Here is a 21,041-nt window from a genome sequence, read left to right as displayed (position 1 = left end):
TAAAGCGGCCTCTTTTAAACTACAAGTACCACAATTCATTGCTCATAAATCTGACGTCCGAGGTGGTGCGATTTGACAGCGGCACCCAGTTTGTGACCGCAGCCGAATCCATCACAGCAAGTCAATTTTCTTTTGTTCATCGTACGGTGTTTACCGGTGGTCGCAGACCGCTTAGCAGGATGTCCGACGGAGGCGGGGGCGAAGACAACAGCGGCTCCATGGAAGTGTCGGCCGTCCAAAAAGTGGCGGATACATCGGTGCTCCAAAAGCATATTCGCAAGCTCGTCCCGCTGCTCCTGGAAGATGGCGGCGAGGCCCCGGCCTCCCTGGAAACCTCCCTGGAGGAGAAGAGCACGGTGGAGCAAATGCGGAAATTCTTGAGTGACCCTCAAGTCCACACTATCTTGGTTGAGCGAAGCGCACTTAAAGGTAAAAGCTCTTCGTCATTTTTGGGCGGCTAACCTCGCTAGCCCGTCTGCAGCCATGAACCAGACATGGCCTGAAATAGTTCTGTTGTTCTCAAAAAGACAATGCAAGATTAATTTGAGCGGAGTTTCATAGGCTTGGCGAACTACCACTCGTGTTCTCGATGAGCGAAAACAAGAATAAATGTTAACGAGAACCGTAAAAAAATCCACTACTCCTGCATGTGTTGTTTCCGATTAAACTGAGAATTCGTGAATGCCACAGAGTTGAGTTTTATTGCTGTCGCAAGACAATGCCCCCGCCACGAATCATTCTCAGTGCAGACAACATTAAGAAACAAAACCTGAAGAAAAAGTTGTTTTATTTTTTCTTCATTGGTGCAGAGAAGAACAATGAGTCAACATCTTTATCCAGCTCATCGATTTTGAATGGAGACCAACGCTGCACCACTTTGGGTGTGCTAGCATCCACAAACATGATCGATCTGCACATAATTCCTTGTAACTATGACAAAAATAAAAGACACTTTACTGTACGAAATAAATGAAAAGATTAGAAATAATCTCACTAAACTGGGAGAGTCATGCGGCTTTTTTGGATTCTATCATGTGACTCAGCATGGATCAATGAACACATTATATTCTATTTCCTTCCGGCTAGGTGGTTCTGAGCCTCAGAATAAAAAGCTGTTGATGCTATCCTAAGATGTAACTTATGACAAGTAATAATGTGATATTTTCCCAGAGGATGTTGGCGACGAAGGAGAGGAAGATAAAGAGTGCATCACTTACAACATCAGCATCGACATACATTATGGACTTAAGTCTAACAGGTAAACCTGCTTCAAAAAGTCATTACTATTTTTTTTTGTAAGTAACTAAGTTTACTTAAAAATGACAAACTCATAGACATCATACAAGTAACACTAAAAAACAGATGGATTATGGACTAAAATGTATGATTTCTGATATATAAAAAAGTAGACCGAAAGTGTGAATTCCCAATAATTCTCATGGAAAGGTTCCAACATTGAAAATTCCTGGAATTTTGTTGTTCTTTTCAACACACACAATCATGACCTCTCTCCTGCAGCTTGGCTCTTATCAAGAGGATAGGCGTCATTGATGCAGACAAACCCATATCGACCCAAGTCCGCGTCCTGACACTGAGCGAGGATTCTCCTTACGAGACTCTCCACTCATTCATTAGCAATGCCGTCGCTCCGTACTTCAAGTCATACATTCGTGAGTCCGGCAGGGCAGACAGGTAAATATTACCCTTGGACGATGCTCCCTCTTGCATGTGCACCACACTTATTTTTTCATTTCCTTCAGGGACGGGGACAAAATGGCACCTTCGGTGGAGAAAAAGATTGCAGAGCTTGAGATGGGGCTCCTGCATTTGCAGCAAAACATCGAAATCCCCGAGATCAGTCTGCTCATCCACCCTATCATCACAAACATTGCAAAGCAATGCTACGAGCGTGGAGAGAAACCCAAAGTCACTGATTTTGGGGATAAAGTGGAGGATGCCACCTTCTTGAACCAGCTGCAGTCTGGAGTCAACCGCTGGATCAGGGAGATTCAGAAAGTACGTTTTTGTTTTTTTTTTTTCGTCTCAATGTACAAAAGCATAACGCATTTCTAAGTGAAGCTCACATCATTCCTATTTTTCTTTTAGGTGACAAAGCTGGACCGTGACCCTGCATCAGGCACAGCCCTGCAGGAGATCAGTTTCTGGCTCAACCTAGAGCGGGCTCTCAACAGGATCCAGGAGAAGAGAGAGAGCCCGGAGGTTCTGCTCACTCTGGACATCCTCAAGCACGGCAAACGTTTCCATGCTACTGTCAGTTTTGATACAGACACGGGTGAGTTGACAGCCAGTTTGTATTTTAGGCAAGCTGAGTTTATTTGTATGACGCATTTTGTACACAGGGCACATTTATTGTGCTTTGTTGAGGGGGTAAAACAAACAGAAACTCTAAAGTCATAAAGATGGCAAAATTTTATTGATAACAAAAGGACAGTGAGCAATAAAGTTTCCATGTCGGATTTAAATGTGCCTACAGTGTGAGCAGATCTTTGTTGAAATGTCTTTAAGGGCCTAACTCGGGCTTTTTGACATTTTTGATGTGTGACATCAATGGAAAACATACTAAAGTATTAGGAGATTAAAATATTGCATATATTGTCAAAACATGACGACTCTCGATATGCCACGCTGCTGTCCCTTCTAAATGTTTGTGAACAGGAAGTTGCGAGGTACAGCCAATTGGTGTCAAATTTAGCCCATGTTGGGCTCAGTTACTGCCATTCAAAACTTGAAATCTTGTCAAAGAATGCTGTGCCTCATTGTCCTTTTTCATCTCTTGTAATCAGCATATTTGTCACTCTGCAGGTCTGAAACATGCCTTGGAAACTGTCAATGACTACAACCCTCTGATGAAAGACTTCCCTCTGAATGACCTGCTCTCCGCCTCTGAGCTTGATAAAATCCGCCAAGCTCTGATGGCCATTTTCACACACCTGAAGAAAATCAGGAACACTAAATACCCCATTCAGAGAGCCCTGCGCTTGGTCGAGGCTATCTCCAGAGATTTGAGCTCACAGCTTTTGAAGGTGTTGGGCACCAGAAAGCTTATGCATGTCGCCTACGAGGAATTTGAAAAGGTATGATTCAAGCATTTAAATCACCTCTTCTAAATCTAACAATACACACGTGCACAAATTGGTTTTCAATTGCTTATAAATGTTAGAAGATGGCAGCAAAATACCTATGTGGGAGCTCACTGTTCTTCTTCTACAGGTGATGGTGGCGTGTTTCGAGGTGTTCCAGACCTGGGAGGATGAGTGTGAGAAACTTCAGGTGATCCTGAGGGACATCGTGAAGAGGAAGCGAGAAGAGAACCTGAAGATGGTGTGGCGTCTTAGTCCCGCCCACAGGAAGCTCCAGTCCCGCCTGGATCACATGAGATGCTTCAGAAGGCAGCACGAGCAGCTGAGGGCCGTCATTGTCCGCGTGCTAAGGCCTCAGGTGAGCAGATTATTTAAATTATTTTACACTCAAGTTTGACTTCTCTCGGAAGACCGTTTTTGGACTTTGCGTGGAATAACCGATCTCTGTTGTAAACGGCGCAAGATTATCAGTATCACAACTGATGTTATTTTGTGAAGGTAGCTGAAGTTTTTTCTACATTTGGCCCAGAAAATAATGGATCAAAAAATGGAATTGTTGTCATTGTCTTTTTTTTAATTGCTCACTAGTGTCTATATGTTAGAGTTCTGATATTTTACTATCAAATCATCTAATCGCAAATTTCTGCAACTGCGTGTCTCCAGATCTCCGCTGTGCCGCAGCATGCTCCAGGAGAGACTGTGGAGCCTCAGGACATGAAGGTAGCTGGAGTTCTCTTCGACGCGGCCGATGCCAACGCCATCGAGGAGGTCAACCTGGCCTACGAGAACGTCAAAGAGGTGGATGGCTTGGATGTGTCCAAAGAGGGCATGGAAGCCTGGGAAGCTGCCATGAAGCGTTACGACGAGCGCATTGATCGCGTGGAGACCCGCATCACCGCCCGCTTGCGTGACCAGCTGGGCACAGCCAAGAACGCCAACGAGATGTTCCGCATTTTCTCCCGATTCAATGCGCTCTTCGTGCGCCCCCATATCCGCGGTGCCATCCGCGAGTACCAGACGCAGCTCATTCAGCGCGTGAAGGACGACATTGAGTCGCTGCACGACAAGTTCAAGGTGCAGTACCCTCAGAGCCAAGCGTGCAAGATGAGCCACGTGCGAGACCTGCCTCCGGTGTCGGGATCCATCATCTGGGCCAAGCAGATCGACCGGCAATTGACTGCGTATATGAAGAGAGTGGAGGATATTCTTGGCAAAGGCTGGGAAAATTACGTGGAGGGGCTCAAGCTGAAGCAGGATGGAGATAGCTTCAGGGCCAAGCTCAACACTCAAGAGATTTTTGACGACTGGGCACGCAAGGTACAAAGTAGTTTCTGTTCATTTGGGGGAAGATATCATTTGGGTGCCTGCCATGTTAGAACATTTTGACATCTTCAAGACCCTCAGGACATTGACATTGACTATTTGATTATGTGTTTTGTAATTGGAAGTATCAGTAACATTAGAACCTCCCTACCTATCTCCATTGGGAAAACATGTAATTGAAAAGTGTACTGTAATGGCAGCAAATGATGCAGTAGCCAAAACCACTTTTCTTTTACTTAACTATTTATTTTTAGCATCACCTTGCTCACTGAAACCTTTTTTTTCATGATCAGGTTCAGCAGCGGAACCTTGGAGTGTCTGGTCGCATCTTCACCATTGAAAGCACCCGTGCCCGAGGTCGCACAGGAAACATGCTGAAACTCAAAGTCAACTTCCTCCCAGAAATCATCACGCTGTCCAAAGAAGTACGCAACCTCAAGTGGCTGAGCTTCCGTGTGCCGCTGGCCATCGTCAACAAGGCCCACCAAGCCAACCAGCTCTACCCGTTCGCAATCTCTCTGATCGAAAGTGTTCGCACTTATGAACGTACTTGCGAGAAGGTGGAGGAGAGGTCCTCCATCTCTCTCCTTGTGGCCGGCCTGAAAAAGGAGGTCCAGGCGCTTATTACCGAGGGTATCACTCTTGTATGGGAATCCTACAAGCTGGATCCTTATGTTCAGCGGCTGGCTGAAACTGTCTTCAACTTTCAGGAGAAGGTCAGTGTGGACTAGGTAGCATTATTTATTTATTTAAACCTGATTGATGAGTGATCTATGAGTATTGTGTGATGTTTTCAGGTGGATGACCTTTTGCTGATTGAGGAAAAGATAGATCTGGAGGTCCGCTCCCTGGATACCTGCATGTTTGACCACAAGACCTTTTCTGACATTCTCAGCCGGGTTCAAAAAGCTGTGGACGACCTCAATTTGCACTCTTACTCCAACTTGCCCATCTGGGTCAACAAGCTGGACATTGAGGTGATTTGAGTCTTCGATTAACCTAACTTGCATGTTTTGGGGATTTGAAAGTTAACCAGAGTGACTGGACAAAACCTATGCAGGTGTACAGAAAATATAGAGAATATACAAACTATCTGTTCTTCGTACTGCTCTGAATATTAATTTCACCCCTAAATCTGTTTAGATTGAGCGTATCCTGGGAGTACGTCTGCAGGCCGGACTCAAGGCCTGGACCCAGGTGCTCCGCGGCCAAGTGGAGGATAAAGCTGATGTAGACATGGATACAGAGGCTCCACAAGTGAGCCATAAACCAGGGGGTGAGCCCAAGATCAAGGTCAGTGTCATAGAAAATAAAGATGCTTTAAAATTGTGAATTTTGCCATTAAAAAAAAAAAAAAAACACTTCCTTTTCCTAGAATGTTGTCCATGAGCTGAGGATCACCAACCAGGTCATCTACTTGAATCCGCCCATTGAAGACTGTCGTTACAAGCTCTACCAAGAGATGTTCTCTTGGAAAATGGTCATCCTTTCACTTCCCAGAATCCAGAGCCAGAGATACCAGGTAAAGAACATATTATTCTATTGGTTTACGATGCCACAGAGGAAGCCCAAGATTCCATGTTAATTGTTGAATAAATCTTCACCAGGTTGGGGTCCACTATGAGTTATCAGAGGAAGAGAAGTTCTACCGCAACGCTCTGACTAGGATGCCAGACGGGCCTGCAGCTTTGGAGGAGGCATACAATGCAGTGGAAGACATAGTCGGTGAGGTGGAGCAGTATGTCAAAGTAAGTATTGCTCAGCCTGATTTACATGTTACATCCAAGCTGTTTCCTTCACTTCTTCAATTGTGGTTGTCTCCATACAGGTGTGGCTACAGTATCAGTGCTTGTGGGACATGCAGGCTGAGAACATCTACAACCGTCTCGGGGAGGACCTCACCAAATGGCAGGCCCTGCTTGTTCAGATCCGCAAAGCACGTGGGACCTTTGACAATGCAGAGACACGAAAAGAGTTTGGACCGGCGGTCATTGACTATGGCAAAGTAAGAACAACAGTTTTTCTTTATTATTTTTATGACTGTACGGATCGTATGCACCTTCTTGCTGCAATATGATTTTTTTTTTTTCCTTTTACAGGTACAGTCAAAGGTGAATTTGAAATATGACTCGTGGCACAAAGAGGTCCTCAGCAAGTTTGGCCAGATGCTGGGTCAGAACATGCAGGACTTCCATTCCCAAATATCCAAGGTAAACCCCGACAACTTTCTTTTTTAGATGCGCATCACAAATATAGAGTTTATATTAATGTTACACAACACATTGATATGTCATTCTAGTCCCGTCAAGACCTGGAGCAGCATTCCGTGGATACCGCGAGCACATCCGATGCTGTCAACTTTATCACATATGTCCAGACTCTGAAGCGCAAAATCAAGCAATTTGAGAAAAATGTGGACGTGAGTAGTCAGTTCAACACACTTTTTTTTTAATTATTAAATCATAACTGTGATGAGAGCTGTTTTCAATTGTGATTCTCTTTCTTAGTTGTTCCGCAATGGGCAGCGTTTGCTGGAAAAGCAGAGATTCCAATTCCCTCCATCATGGCTCTACATTGATAACATTGAGGGTGAATGGGGCGCATTCAGTGACATCATGAAGCGCAAGGACACTGCTATCCAGCAGCAGGTGGCCAACCTGCAAATGAAGATCGTCCAGGAGGACAAAGCCGTAGAGAACCGCACCACTGACTTGCTAAATGACTGGGAGAAGACTAAACCAGTCGCTGTAAGAGAAAACTGGTTTTGGATTTTGGGCTATTCATCAAATAACACCAAACCTAATTCTTTCATAATGTCCAAAAGGGTAACCTTCGCCCCGAGGAGGCTCTTCAATCTCTAACCATCTATGAAGGCAACTTTGGTCGTCTGAAAGTTGAAAGGGAGAAATGTGCTCGTGCCAAAGAGGCCCTGGAGCTCACTGACACTGGCTTGCTCAGTGGCAGTGAGGAGAGGGTCCAGGTAAGATGAAATACCAACCAAAAAAAACCCACCATAACCTAAGTGGTTATGGTGTTTTTTTTTTGGTTCATTACTGGTTCATTTCGCAACGACCGAATTGCTCTTTCAAAATTGTAGGTAGCACTAGAGGAGTTGCATGACCTGAAGGAAGTGTGGTCCGAGCTTTCAAAGGTGTGGGAACAGATTGACCAGATGAAGGAGCAGCCATGGGTATCTGTTCAACCTCGTAAGGTAATAACTCAAGTAGAAAGCTCTGTTAAATGTTTTACTGAATTATTCTGGTATTTAAAGATCCTTTTTTTGTGTTTGTAGCTTCGTCAAAATCTAGATGCTCTTCTGAACCAGCTGAAGAACTTCCAAGCAAGGCTAAGACAGTATGCTTCTTACGAATATGTCCAGAGGCTGCTTAAAGGATATCTTAAGGTCAACATGGTTCTTCGACTCTCAAAATACATTAAAATGCATATCCCTCGATTAAATATTTATTTAGTTTTTGTTTTTAACAGGTAAACATGTTGGTGATCGAGCTGAAGTCAGAGGCTCTGAAAGACCGCCACTGGAAGCAGCTAATGAAGCGTCTGCACGTCAACTGGGTGCTGTCGGAACTGACCCTGGGTCAGATCTGGGATGTGGATTTGCAGAAGAACGAGATGGTCGTGAAAGATGTTCTCTTGGTGGCCCAGGGTGAGATGGCTCTGGAGGAGTTTCTTAAACAGGTCAGCTCGCATCAGGCAGCGCTTCATTACATTTGACTTTTTAAGTATTTTGCTCGGGACTAAGTCTTGCCTGCTCTGCAGATCCGCGAGGTGTGGAACTCCTATGAGCTCGACTTGGTCAATTACCAAAATAAGTGTCGACTGATCAGAGGATGGGATGACCTCTTTAACAAAGTCAAAGAGCACATCAACAGCGTGTCTGCAATGAAGTTGTCGCCATACTACAAGGTCAGTGTTAAAGTTAGATCCATTGCCTGCAAAACTGCATTCATGACATGCTTTGCCTTTTCACTTAGGTGTTTGAAGAAGACGCTTTGAGTTGGGAGGACAAACTGAACCGCATTATGGCTCTGTTTGATGTCTGGATCGATGTTCAACGCCGATGGGTTTACCTGGAGGGCATCTTCACGGGCAGTGCTGACATTAAGCATCTGCTGCCAGTTGAAACTCAGAGATTTCAGAGGTTAGCAAAGAGCCACGCTCCTCCTACTTGCAGCCAACAACTTTAATGTAATCTAACTCCAAATAATTTGTTTTTATAGTATCAGCACTGAGTTCTTGGCTTTGATGAAGAAAGTGACCAAGTCGCCACTGGTGATGGATGTGCTGAACATACAAGGGGTGCAAAGGTCTCTGGAGAGACTGGCTGATCTTCTAGGAAAAATCCAGAAGGCCCTGGGAGAATACTTGGAGAGGGAAAGGTCCTCATTTCCAAGGTGAATTCAAAGCCTGGTAACAGCTATAACATATAAATCATGCACATTTAAACACATGTTGCAGTTCCACTTAGTTCCTGTAGGTGTCCTAAGCACTCTTGTGAAGTGTTGACACCTCTCAAAAAAATTCAAGAAGAAGCAGTCTCGAGTCAGGATGCTAATGCTAAAAACAATACTAGGAACTAATCAGTGTGCTTCTCTTGATTGCGTGTGCTTTCATCAACTACACACTGGCACATGCAGGCACACAACTACTTAAGTAACATGAGTTTAGCTAGTTGTGTTGTGACTTTGCTTTGGCGCAATGAAAGGAAAACAGATCGGGAATCGGGAAATCTGCTTCAACAGTGAGATCACCGTTGGCACCAATATTTCTTCTCTTTTTGTCAGTTGCAAAGTCAATATAACCCCGCTTGCGTTAAAACTGTTTACATTAGCTCTGTTGCAACATTTTATTTTGCATTAAGGCAAAAACGTAGTCTTAAAGTGCTTCTGTGATAAACTAGCCAAAATTGTATATTCTATGAAGTTTAGATCGCATAGAATTATTTTCAAGCATAAGAATGTAAATCCGAGTTTGCTACAATTCATCCATATATATCGTTTATGACACTCTCTTTTAAACTGCTCACTCCAGATTCTACTTTGTGGGAGACGAGGATCTCCTGGAGATCATCGGCAACAGCAAGAACGTGGCCAAACTGCAGAAACACTTCAAAAAGATGTTCGCCGGCGTCTCCAGCATCTTGCTCAATGATGACAACACCGAAGTGCTGGGCATATCATCCCGCGAGGGCGAGGAGGTCGTCTACAAGACGCCCGTCTCCATCACGGAGCACCCCAAGATAAACGAGTGGCTCACATTGGTTGAGAAGGAGATGAGGGTTACGTTGGCCAAGCTGTTGGCAGAATCCGTCACGGAGGTCACGGCTTTCAACAAGGGCACCGCTGTGGACCTGAGCCAGTACATCGACTGGATCGATCGTTATCAGGTTGGCTCTCATGCTGTTCCTGTCTTATTTAGTAAAACACAAGAGTTGTTGAGATTGCGAATCATTAGAGGAACCTCTTCGCCTTTGCCCTCCACAGGCCCAGTTGGTCGTGCTGTCCACACAAATCGCCTGGTCCGAGAACATTGAGTCTGCCTTGACTACAGTTTCCGGCGGTGGGGACATGAGTCCCATTCACGGCGTGCTGTCAAACGTGGAGGCAACCCTCAACGTGCTGGCTGACACTGTGCTGATGGAGCAACCTCCACTTCGCAGGAGGAAACTAGAACATTTGGTCAGAGAAAAAAAAACATCTTAAATTCTTTTATTATCACAGTGCTAGCTTGACTTCGGATATCCCCGAATTCCAAGTTTACCTCACTTGTTTGTGTGTGTGTTTTTGTTCAATGGTGCAAGCACAGATTTGTATTTATTTGAATTATTGTCCTTTTTTCTGTCCACCAATCAGATCACAGAGCTCGTGCACCAACGGGACGTGACCAGGACCCTGATCAAGAACAAGATAGACAACCCCAAGTCTTTCGAGTGGCTTAGTCAGATGCGGTTTTACTTCGATCCGAAGCAGACGGACGTGCTGCAGCAACTATCCATCCAGATGGCCAACGCAAAGTTCAACTACGGCTTCGAATACTTGGGCGTCCAGGATAAGCTTGTCCAGACACCGCTGACCGACCGTTGCTACCTGACCATGACTCAAGCTCTGGAAGCTCGTCTCGGAGGGTCACCGTTTGGTATGTTTGCATTTTGAGTGTCCCTAAGAATTTGTTTTAAAAACGGATCTCACTGAATAAACCTGGTTTCTTCTAGGTCCTGCTGGCACAGGAAAGACTGAGTCTGTGAAAGCTCTGGGTCACCAGCTTGGTCGCTTTGTCTTGGTCTTCAACTGTGATGAGACTTTTGACTTCCAGGTACAGCTAAGTGTTGTTGGTTCCACTATTGTTCCATACTGCACTGAACCGCTGTTATACTTTCCTTCATCACTCTCATCTGTCTTTAGGCGTATTTGCTCGATGATTAGAACAACAATGTAAAAAATTACAATTCAGATTGTTTTGTTTTTCGTTTTTATTGTTTTGAGAGTAGTAATTGTAAAATTCTAACTGCTCAAGTGAAGTTGTTCAAAGGTTGTTAAAGTTGTGCAAAGGTTGTTAAAGGTTGTCTTTTTGATGAGACGGGTGAGTACTGAAGTATGGGGCTAGTTCTTTTACTTATTTCAAGGTACTCGCTCTGGTAACCGGTTACTATTGTCAGGCCTCTCTCAGAGCAGTCTTTTGATCATGGACTAGAAATTACCAATGAGAAATATAGGAAATTGACATTAATTCTATATATTTAAAAAAAAATGCTTTAGTGGAATTGTCTTTCTATTCTTGCTTTAAAATTGTATGTCATTGTGATTTTTTTTTTGTGTCGTCTTGTTTATCAGAGTACTCGTGAAAATGGTTTCAACTGCCATGCACACTTGCCAGTGTGATTTGAGAAATAAAATTTAAAAAAAATATATGGGGGAAAGAAAGAAACCATTTGATTGGTCATTCAAAAATGAGATGTATTCAGAAAAATATCATTTACCCAAATACACAATTGTTCTATTGCATTTTCGGTTTTGGTTCAAATACCTTCAACCATACATTCAGTGTCCCTATAATAATGTCATACTTTTATTATTTAATAAAGTCCATGCTCCAGGTACTCGGGATTAAAGTACAAAAATATGATTCCAAATTAGTTCATGGAGTCTTGCTTAATATGTCGTTTGTTTCCACTCTAGGCCATGGGTCGTATCTTCGTGGGACTGTGTCAGGTCGGTGCTTGGGGCTGCTTCGACGAGTTCAATCGTCTGGAGGAGAGAATGCTGTCTGCCGTGTCTCAGCAAGTCCAGTACATCCAGGTGGCCTTGAGGGAGCACAGCAACCCCAACAGAGATAAGAGTATGAAATATCCAAAATCTATGACACACAGGGAGCAGGAAAAAAATGCTTAAAAGTGTACCATGATAAAACGCATCTGTTGTCATCCTTTCAGGTGTGCCTGTCACCACCGAGCTGCTGAACAAGCAGGTGAAGGTGAGCCCAGACATGGCCATCTTCATCACCATGAATCCTGGCTACGCAGGTCGATCCAACCTGCCCGACAACTTGAAGAAGCTCTTCCGCAGCTTGGCCATGACCAAGCCGGATCGCCAACTCATCGCCCAGGTCATGCTCTACTCTCAAGGTTTCCGCACAGCGGAGATCCTGGCCAAGAAAATTGTACCCTTCTTCAAGTAAGAAAAAAAAATCAGATTGCATTCAAAAGGACTTGGTAACTGATACGCTTCCATTTCAGGCTGTGTGACGAGCAGCTCTCATCCCAGAGTCACTACGATTTTGGCCTCCGAGCTCTCAAGAGCGTGCTGATAAGTGCTGGCAATGTGAAGCGTGAACGCATCCAGAGGATCAAAAGGGAGAAGCTTGAACGTGGGGAGGTCGTTGATGAGAATGATATTGCTGAGAACCTACCCGAACAAGAGGTAAGGCGATTTTTGATTATGATTTTCAATGGCTCTTACAGATAAACTATGATCACTAAACTTGAAATCTTCACACACTTTCTTCTTGCATTAAGTGTTAATAACCACTACACTTTTTTTACAAACATAAATAATTAACAGTGTATAATGTGAACCAAAAGCTCATGCCATTCCATCATCTGCCTTTGTTGCTGTAGATTTTGATCCAGAGTGTGTGTGAGACCATGGTTCCCAAGCTGGTGGCGGAGGACATTCCTCTTCTGTTCAGCCTGCTGTCGGACGTCTTCCCTGGCGTGCAGTACATGCGCGGCGAGATGACTGCTCTGAGGGAAGAGCTAAAGAAAGTCTGCAAGGAGATGTACCTCACCTACGGTGATGGAGATGACGTGGGCAGCATGTGGGTAGAGAAGGTACGCACACACAAAAAATGTTGAACTGCATTTGTTGTGATTCTAACAAAGTAATAAACTTGTGGATGTTAGATTTTACCTAAATGTTTCAAAATATGTATCAAAATATGAAATGTTAATATATTTCAGTTCAATTTAGCTGTGTTCTCTTCTGAAAATGTGTCCTTCAAATGTTTTTAGGTGCTGCAATTGTACCAGATCACACAGATCAATCACGGTCTCATGATGGTGGGACCTTCGGGGAGTGGAAAGACCATGGCATGGAGGGTGCTTCTCAAAGCCCTGGAGAGGCTGGAAGGTGTTGAGGGGGTCGCTCACATCATTGATCCCAAAGCCATCAGCAAGGACCACCTGTATGGAACCTTGGACCCCAACACTCGCGAATGGACCGACGGCTTGTTCACACACATCCTCAGGAAGTGAGTGCCGTGCTCATTATGTTTGGTTGGGTTGTTTTTGAGTAATTTAGCAAAACAATGGCGAGCCTGCTTCAACATGTCAGCCTGTAAAAAGTCTGAACGGTTTTTAACATCATTTTGTGAAATACAGGATCATTGACAACGTGAGAGGTGAATTGCAGAAGCGCCAGTGGATCATCTTTGATGGAGACGTCGACCCTGAGTGGGTTGAAAATCTCAACTCCGTCTTGGATGACAATAAGCTGCTCACGCTGCCCAATGGCGAGCGTCTCAGCTTGCCGCCAAATGTAACAGCAGCTTCTTTTGTCTTTTTCTTCGCTTCCTGACAAATCTGTTAATAATCCCTTTCCGGTTCTTTCAAGGTGCGCATTATGTTTGAGGTCCAGGACCTGAAGTACGCCACCCTGGCCACAGTTTCCCGATGTGGCATGGTGTGGTTCAGCGAGGACGTGCTGAGCACAGACATGATCTTCAACAACTTCCTGGCGCGCTTTCGCAGCATCCCGCTGGACGAGGGCGAGGATGAGGCTCAGCGAAATAGGAAGGGCACCGAGGACGAAGAGGAGACCGCTTCGCCGATGTTGCAGGTAATGCCGTGCCGACTGTAAACTTTTCACAATGTGTTAAGACCTCTTCACCCTTTATCTGTGACACTAGATCCAGCGTGATGCCGCCACCATCTTGCAACCATACTTCACCTCCACTGGCCTGGTCATCAAGGCCTTGGAGTATGCCTCTAAGATGGAGCACATCATGGACTTCACCCGCCTTCGCTGCTTGGGATCCTTGTGTTCCATGCTGCATCAAGCTTGCCGCAATGTGGCACTCTACAACAACAACCACCCTGACTTCCCAATGCCCATTGATCAGCTTGAGAGATATATGCAGGTTAGCTAGCAATTTTAACTTTCTTTCTCCTCTCAAATGGTAGTTTAGATTTATGGTCTGACAAGGCAAATGTGATCTTAACTTGTGTTATTGTTTATCTACAGAGGTATCTGATCTACGCCGTTCTGTGGTCGTTCTCCGGCGACGGACGGCTCAAGATGAGAGCTGAGCTCGGGGAATATATCCGTCGCATTACCACCATACCGCTCCCCACTGCTCCCAATATTCCCATCATTGACTATGAGGTAAAGACTCAAGAATCTTTGTCGAAGTTTTACCGGTTGTTTTTATCTGAATGATTTTTTTTGTTTGTTTTCCTCTTTGCTCAGGTTTGTATCACAGGCGAATGGCAGTCCTGGCAGGGTAAGGTACCCCAGATCGAGGTGGAAACCCACAAGGTGGCCTCGCCGGATGTGGTGGTCCCAACATTGGACACCGTTCGCCATGAAGCTTTGCTGTACACCTGGCTGGCTGAGCACAAACCACTGGTTCTGTGTGGACCTCCTGGCTCTGGAAAGACCATGACACTGTTCAGTGCACTCAGGGCCTTGCCTGATATGGAAGTAAGAGACAATACTGTTTATACATATGTTAGGCAATTCAATTTTCCATAAAACGGGCAGTAAAAGGAACATTCGTTTGATGATTTTGCCAGGTTGTTGGTCTGAACTTCTCCAGTGCCACCACCCCAGAACTGCTGCTTAAGACCTTCGACCACTACTGTGAATACCGTCGTACACCCAACGGTGTGGTCCTTGCGCCCGTGCAGCTGGGCAAGTGGTTGGTATTGTTCTGTGATGAGATCAATCTTCCCGACATGGACAAGTACGGCACACAGAGAGTCATCTCTTTCCTCAGACAGGTATGAAATGATGTTTACACACAAGACGATGCAGCAGCAGGATTGGTATCCATTGCTGTACTAACAGCCTCGGTGTCATGTTTTTTCATGCAGATGGTGGAACATGGTGGATTCTACCGCACTTCAGACCAGACTTGGGTCAAACTAGAGAGGATCCAATTTGTGGGTGCTTGTAATCCTCCCACTGATCCGGGCAGAAAGCCACTCACACACAGGTAGAAATTCTGCATCTTTTGGACAGTGGTACCATGACATACTGAGCAATATGTTTTTTTGTTTGTTAGTTTTTTGAGGCCGATGCAGATTCAGATATTTTATGTTTTTTTTGTGTGTGTGTCGCTCTTAGATTCCTGCGTCACGTTCCCGTAGTGTACGTGGATTACCCTGGACCAGCCTCTCTGACCCAGATTTATGGCACTTTCAACCGAGCCATGCTGCGCCTCATCCCCTCTCTGCGAACCTATGCAGAACCTCTTACTGCTGCCATGGTCGAGTTCTACACAATGTCTCAGGCAAGCGAGCAAATAACGGACACCTGCTTAACCAGAATAGCCTCTTATTGTATAAGAGTTCAGTGTTTACCTTGTTAAATGTGTCTGCTTTCAGGAGCGTTTCACCCAGGACACACAGCCTCACTACATCTACTCTCCCAGAGAGATGACCCGCTGGGTGAGAGGTATCTTTGAAGCCTTGCGACCACTTGAGACCCTCCCAGTGGAGGGACTCATCCGCATATGGGCTCATGAGGCTCTCCGCCTTTTCCAGGATAGGTTAGCACAAGATGATGTTATCTTCAATAATTATTCACATTTTCAACTCCGCCATGTGCTCTAATTTTGGTTGGTGTTTCGCTCCTTTGTTTCTAGGTTGGTCGGTGATGAAGAGAGAAGGTGGACAGATGAAAATATTGATGTGGTCGCACTCAAGCACTTCCCTAACATTGACAAGGAGAAGGCTCTCAACAGACCCATCCTCTACAGTAACTGGCTCTCAAAGGTAAACAAGTAGAATTTACACTCAGAATTAAACACAACACAATGACCAAAATGCCTATAAATATCTCTTGCTGTTCTTTGAACGCAGGACTATATCCCAGTGGAGCAGGAAGAGCTGAGAGATTATGTGAAGGCCCGTCTTAAGGTCTTCTATGAAGAGGAGCTGGACGTCCCACTTGTTCTGTTCAATGAGGTGTTGGACCATGTTCTGAGAATTGATCGGTGAGCAAGCACTCCTCCCACACCACAAAGAAACAAAGTAGATTGTTTTTTTTTGTGCACATTTATTAAAAGAAGGAATCTGAAAAGTAAATGTCCTCTTCTAGAATCTTCCGCCAGCCGCAGGGGCATCTCCTGTTAATTGGTGTCAGTGGAGCAGGCAAGACAACTCTATCTCGCTTTGTTGCCTGGATGAATGGACTCAGTGTTTACCAAATCAAGGTTTGTCCTCCACAATTTTTAAGTTATCCAGTAGCTGCACTGGTATAATAGTCTTGAGATCAATTATCTTTGTGGTTTTCAGGTACACAGGAAATACACTGGTGAGGACTTTGACGAAGATCTACGTACTGTGCTGCGTCGCTCCGGTTGCAAGAATGAAAAGATCGCTTTTATCATGGATGAGTCCAATGTGCTAGATTCTGGCTTCCTTGAGAGAATGAACACCCTGCTGGCCAACGGAGAGGTAACATTTCTCATCAGTTGCTGTCTTTTCAGAGTTCCATTTAAGAGTCCCCTAACGTGATGAAATCCACAGGTTCCTGGTTTGTTTGAGGGGGATGAGTATGCCACCCTGATGACTCAGTGTAAGGAGGGTGCTCAGAAGGAGGGGCTGATGCTCGACACCCACGAGGAGCTGTACAAGTGGTTTACCAGCCAGGTTATAAGGAATCTCCATGTTGTTTTCACCATGAACCCCTCATCGGAGGGCCTGAAGGACAGGGCTGCCACATCTCCAGCCCTCTTCAACAGGTAAACTCATTCGGAATGATCAGAACTAGACCAGGAGACACACTTGTTGTTTAATGAGATCTTTTCCCAAGGTGTGTGCTGAACTGGTTCGGAGACTGGTCCACTGAGGCTCTTTACCAGGTGGGCAAGGAGTTCACCAGCAAGATGGACTTGGAGAAACCCAACTACAAGGTCCCGGACTACATGCCCATCGTGTATGACAAACTCCCCCAGCCGCCGTCACACAGAGAGGCTATTGTCAATGGCTGCGTATTTGTACATCAGACACTTCATCAGGTAAACATAAATTTATCGAAGGAGTCAAAATTCAATAGAATGCTCAACAACAGCTATACGTGCATCCCAGAATAGACAATATTACATCAGTACAGATATGTTTAAAGGAGTGTGACTTGTTGATGGCTAGTAATTTTAATTACCCCCACTGAAAAAGATGATAAAGCTTGTGTTACCAAGTATAAATAGAAGTCGACGCTTGTCACAGGCTAATAACCGTCTGGCTAAACGAGGCGGTCACACCATGGCCATCACTCCTCGCCACTACTTGGACTTCATCAACCAGTATGCAAACTTGTTCAACGAGAAACGCAGCGAGCTGGAGGAGCAGCAGATGCACCTCAACGTCGGTCTTCGCAAGATCAAGGAAACAGTCGATCAGGTATGAATTTTGTCACATTTGACTGTTTGATTCTTGCTTCCTTTCTGGCTACCCACTTATAATTTTCTGTGTTTATTTAAAGGTGGAGGAGCTTCGTCGTGACCTTCGAATCAAGAGCCAGGAGCTGGAGGCAAAGAATGACGCTGCCAATGACAAGCTGAAGAAAATGATTAAAGACCAGCAGGAGGCTGAGAAGAAAAAGGTGAAATTTGAACATTTTGTTTCTTTTTATATGACTGGAATTAAAAGTAACAATGATTGAGAATGTAAACTCTGCTTTTAGGTAATGAGCCAGGAGATCCAGGAAGCTGTGTACAAGCAGCAGGAAGTGATCAAGGACAAGCAACTGAGCGTCAAACAGGACTTGGACCAGGTGGAGCCAGCTGTCATCGAGGCTCAGAACGGTATGTGTGCTTCACTTCGTCATTGCTTCTAATTTCTCACAGTGATGATATTTCTCACACCACATTAATGTGTTTGGGAATCCCTTGCATTGTGATCCTTACTCCATGACGATTATCTTTTGAAACGATCCCTACTCACTGTTCATGTGATGTTGCTAGCCGTTAAGTCCATTAAGAAGCAGCACTTGGTGGAGGTGCGTTCTATGGCCAACCCACCCGCTGCTGTCAAGCTGGCGCTGGAATCCATCTGCTTGCTTTTGGGAGAGAGCACCACCGACTGGAAGCAGATCCGCTCCATCATCATGAAGGAGAACTTCATTCCCACGATTGTTAACTTCTCTGCTGATGAGATCAGGTGAAATGAGTTATTCTGTAAATCACTAAAGAGTGTGTTCTTTCTCTCCCCTTTTTTTCTTGTCCCTTTTTTCATACCCTAACCCCAACACTTACCCCAAATGGTGCTTTTGCACCACCTCTTTCAAAAACACCTCTCACTTAACTAGCGGTGAGCTCAATTAAACGACAGCATCTAGTAGAAGTGCGGGCTATGACCAATCCCCCAGCCGCAGTCAAACTGGCCCTGGAGTCCATCTGCCTTTTGCTTGGCGAGGAGACCAGTGACTGGAAAAAAATCAGACAAGTTATTATCAGAGACAATTTCATCAGCAGCATAGTCAACTTTTCCTCTGAGGAATTGAGGTACAGACCGGTGTCCCCGCTTCTGTCCGATCTCTGTTAGATGGACGTCCAAATCAATGAATCAGAACGCCAATCAAGTGACACTTTTTATGAAAAAGATATCATGAATGAAAAACGTTGATTACTTTGGTATTTAGCTGCTGATAAAAATATTCCATTAATTCATGCTAGATTTTCCCTTTAATTCCTGATTGACATTGATCCTCAAATTATTGCCTCTGCTCCCTTTTCCATGCTTCACTTGACGTCTTAGCATTCCCTATCTCATAGCAATTTGTGAAGCAAAACTGGCAAACTTGGAACTTATGCCAACAAACTATTAGGTCTGTCCTCATATTTATTGCATTTTTAATAGAAGTTGCTTATGTGTTGCAATAACACACACAATTGTTCTCAATCAACTGACATCATGTCAGCCAAAGATTTCAATAAGGTTCTCTCTTGAATAAAAATACACTGCTGGGCCCTATTTGTGAGAACACTGGACTTTTTTGCCAATTTATGGTATTTTAGTCTAAACCCAGCTGGTTTTCTTCTAGTGACTCCATCCGTGAAAAGATGAAGAAGAATTACATGTCCAACCCGAGCTACAATTATGACCAAGTCAACAGGGCCTCACTGGCTTGCGGACCTATGGTGAAATGGGCGATTGCTCAGGTATCTGAACATACAAATATAAAAATGAGGCCAGATTAAAAATACATATATCCTAACTGATGACTTATGACTGCCGTCTTTTCTTTAGCTCAACTATGCCGACATGCTGAAACGTGTGGAGCCGCTCCGTAATGAGCTTCAGAAGCTTGAGGATGACGCCACGGACAACAAGACGAAGGCGGAAGAGGTGGAGCAAATGATCAGGGACCTGGAATCGAGCATCGCTCGCTACAAGGAGGAATATGCCGTCCTCATTTCCGAAGCCCAGGCCATCAAGGCTGACCTGGCTGCAGTGGAGGCCAAGGTTACCAACCTTCGAAAATTGTATCACCGTCCTTGTCCGTCACTGCCTTACATTTTTTTTTTTTTCTTTTACGCAAACATACCTGTAGGTGAACCGCAGCACAGCCCTCCTGAAGAGTCTGTCAGCCGAGAGAGAGCGCTGGGAGAAGACCAGTGAGACGTTCAAGAACCAAATGTCTACCATTGCTGGAGATTGTTTGCTCTCTGCGGCCTTCATCACGTACGCTGGATACTTTGAGCAGCAAATGAGACAGAATCTTTTTACAACTTGGTCTCATCACCTGCAGCAAGCCAACATACAGGTATGGCGCTAACATTCAAAACTTCTGTATTTAGAGTCAATTTGTTTTATATTCATCTCAAATTTTCACCTGAAATTCCCAAATCACTAAATAATATGAGTAACATTGTGCACCCTTGCTTAATAATATTGAATCCACGTTTCATTTATTTCCCAGTTCCGTACTGACATTGCCAGGACGGAGTACCTCTCGAACGCGGATGAGAGACTCCGCTGGCAGGCCAACTCACTCCCAGCGGACGACCTCTGTACAGAAAATGCCATCATGCTAAAACGATTTAACAGGTCAGTATACGTCACCCTCGCCACCTCACAATTTATCACAGGAATGGTCAAAGTATCTATCTGTTTATTTAAAAAAAAATAAAGAAATGAAAATGAAGTGTGTCTCTTAAGCTCAAAGGCTTTTAATTAATATGTCTTCCTCAAGGTATCCGTTGATAATTGACCCATCTGGCCAAGCCACAGAGTTCATTATGAACGAGTACAAAGACCGTAAGATCACCCGCACTAGCTTCTTGGATGACGCCTTCAGAAAGAACCTGGAGAGCGCCCTGCGTTTCGGAAACCCACTACTTGTTCAGGTATTACCTTAGAGGGAGTTGTGGTTCACGTATATGATTTTGCAAACAGGCTGGATTTAGTTCCCCCTGAGTGACGTGTGAATATATATATATATATATATATATATATATATATATATATATATATAATTAAAGGGTAGAGTGATAACTGGTGATATTGGATGTGTGTGTGTGTGTTTTATTTGTTTATGTATTTATTAATTTCTTTCTTTTTAAGGACGTGGAGAGTTACGACCCCATCTTGAACCCAGTGTTGAACAGAGAAGTCCGGCGAACCGGAGGCCGTGTCCTCATCACTTTGGGAGACCAGGATATTGATCTGTCACCTTCATTTGTCATCTTCCTCTCCACAAGAGATCCCACAGTAAGGAGGCTTAAAAACTATTAAATATTGATGTTTAGTATCCCAGAGGTAACCAAATTACAGTCACAAACAACCTTGTTCTTTAATCCTGCTCACTGAGTATTTGCAGTGCACAGGTTCCGGTAATACTTGTTAGTTTGTCGCATCTTTCTTTTTCCTCTTAAAAT

The 21,041-nt window shown here is 44.5% G+C and overlaps 1 protein-coding gene across 1 annotated transcript in view; it reads left to right on the top strand.

The window, feature by feature from the left end:
- Window positions 1-126: 126 nt before the first annotated feature.
- dync1h1 (dynein, cytoplasmic 1, heavy chain 1) overlaps window positions 127-21,041 on the top strand; it is a 29,667-nt gene continuing 8,752 nt past the window's right edge. The window contains exons 1-58 of the mRNA XM_088432705.1: window positions 127-429; window positions 1,171-1,258; window positions 1,519-1,692; window positions 1,761-2,016; window positions 2,107-2,293; window positions 2,824-3,095; window positions 3,232-3,459; window positions 3,765-4,418; window positions 4,718-5,140; window positions 5,222-5,401; window positions 5,568-5,717; window positions 5,800-5,946; window positions 6,032-6,172; window positions 6,253-6,429; window positions 6,524-6,634; window positions 6,724-6,843; window positions 6,932-7,171; window positions 7,249-7,404; window positions 7,522-7,635; window positions 7,717-7,827; window positions 7,911-8,120; window positions 8,202-8,348; window positions 8,417-8,583; window positions 8,663-8,836; window positions 9,474-9,828; window positions 9,926-10,120; window positions 10,295-10,577; window positions 10,654-10,754; window positions 11,618-11,777; window positions 11,872-12,112; window positions 12,175-12,358; window positions 12,556-12,768; window positions 12,949-13,187; window positions 13,318-13,474; window positions 13,550-13,774; window positions 13,845-14,075; window positions 14,180-14,320; window positions 14,405-14,638; window positions 14,731-14,937; window positions 15,031-15,152; window positions 15,284-15,449; window positions 15,544-15,707; window positions 15,804-15,933; window positions 16,021-16,154; window positions 16,259-16,373; window positions 16,456-16,617; window positions 16,690-16,904; window positions 16,976-17,180; window positions 17,389-17,562; window positions 17,645-17,764; window positions 17,846-17,966; window positions 18,126-18,321; window positions 19,205-19,322; window positions 19,411-19,626; window positions 19,715-19,927; window positions 20,084-20,211; window positions 20,357-20,510; window positions 20,728-20,874. Of these exons, the coding sequence (XP_088288831.1) occupies window positions 180-429; window positions 1,171-1,258; window positions 1,519-1,692; window positions 1,761-2,016; window positions 2,107-2,293; window positions 2,824-3,095; window positions 3,232-3,459; window positions 3,765-4,418; window positions 4,718-5,140; window positions 5,222-5,401; window positions 5,568-5,717; window positions 5,800-5,946; window positions 6,032-6,172; window positions 6,253-6,429; window positions 6,524-6,634; window positions 6,724-6,843; window positions 6,932-7,171; window positions 7,249-7,404; window positions 7,522-7,635; window positions 7,717-7,827; window positions 7,911-8,120; window positions 8,202-8,348; window positions 8,417-8,583; window positions 8,663-8,836; window positions 9,474-9,828; window positions 9,926-10,120; window positions 10,295-10,577; window positions 10,654-10,754; window positions 11,618-11,777; window positions 11,872-12,112; window positions 12,175-12,358; window positions 12,556-12,768; window positions 12,949-13,187; window positions 13,318-13,474; window positions 13,550-13,774; window positions 13,845-14,075; window positions 14,180-14,320; window positions 14,405-14,638; window positions 14,731-14,937; window positions 15,031-15,152; window positions 15,284-15,449; window positions 15,544-15,707; window positions 15,804-15,933; window positions 16,021-16,154; window positions 16,259-16,373; window positions 16,456-16,617; window positions 16,690-16,904; window positions 16,976-17,180; window positions 17,389-17,562; window positions 17,645-17,764; window positions 17,846-17,966; window positions 18,126-18,321; window positions 19,205-19,322; window positions 19,411-19,626; window positions 19,715-19,927; window positions 20,084-20,211; window positions 20,357-20,510; window positions 20,728-20,874 (11,043 nt within the window). The 5' untranslated portion in view covers window positions 127-179. The remainder of the gene's footprint in view (window positions 430-1,170; window positions 1,259-1,518; window positions 1,693-1,760; window positions 2,017-2,106; window positions 2,294-2,823; window positions 3,096-3,231; window positions 3,460-3,764; window positions 4,419-4,717; window positions 5,141-5,221; window positions 5,402-5,567; window positions 5,718-5,799; window positions 5,947-6,031; window positions 6,173-6,252; window positions 6,430-6,523; window positions 6,635-6,723; window positions 6,844-6,931; window positions 7,172-7,248; window positions 7,405-7,521; window positions 7,636-7,716; window positions 7,828-7,910; window positions 8,121-8,201; window positions 8,349-8,416; window positions 8,584-8,662; window positions 8,837-9,473; window positions 9,829-9,925; window positions 10,121-10,294; window positions 10,578-10,653; window positions 10,755-11,617; window positions 11,778-11,871; window positions 12,113-12,174; window positions 12,359-12,555; window positions 12,769-12,948; window positions 13,188-13,317; window positions 13,475-13,549; window positions 13,775-13,844; window positions 14,076-14,179; window positions 14,321-14,404; window positions 14,639-14,730; window positions 14,938-15,030; window positions 15,153-15,283; window positions 15,450-15,543; window positions 15,708-15,803; window positions 15,934-16,020; window positions 16,155-16,258; window positions 16,374-16,455; window positions 16,618-16,689; window positions 16,905-16,975; window positions 17,181-17,388; window positions 17,563-17,644; window positions 17,765-17,845; window positions 17,967-18,125; window positions 18,322-19,204; window positions 19,323-19,410; window positions 19,627-19,714; window positions 19,928-20,083; window positions 20,212-20,356; window positions 20,511-20,727; window positions 20,875-21,041) is intronic.

Source organism: Hippichthys cyanospilos, chromosome 14 (assembly GCF_059441005.1).
Source record: "Hippichthys cyanospilos isolate Australia breed blue-spotted pipefish chromosome 14, RoL_Hcya_1.0, whole genome shotgun sequence".
Taxonomy (NCBI): domain Eukaryota; kingdom Metazoa; phylum Chordata; class Actinopteri; order Syngnathiformes; family Syngnathidae; genus Hippichthys; species Hippichthys cyanospilos.
The sequence above is the reverse complement of the archived record's forward strand: the minus strand, read 5'-3'. Positions and strand labels throughout refer to the sequence as shown.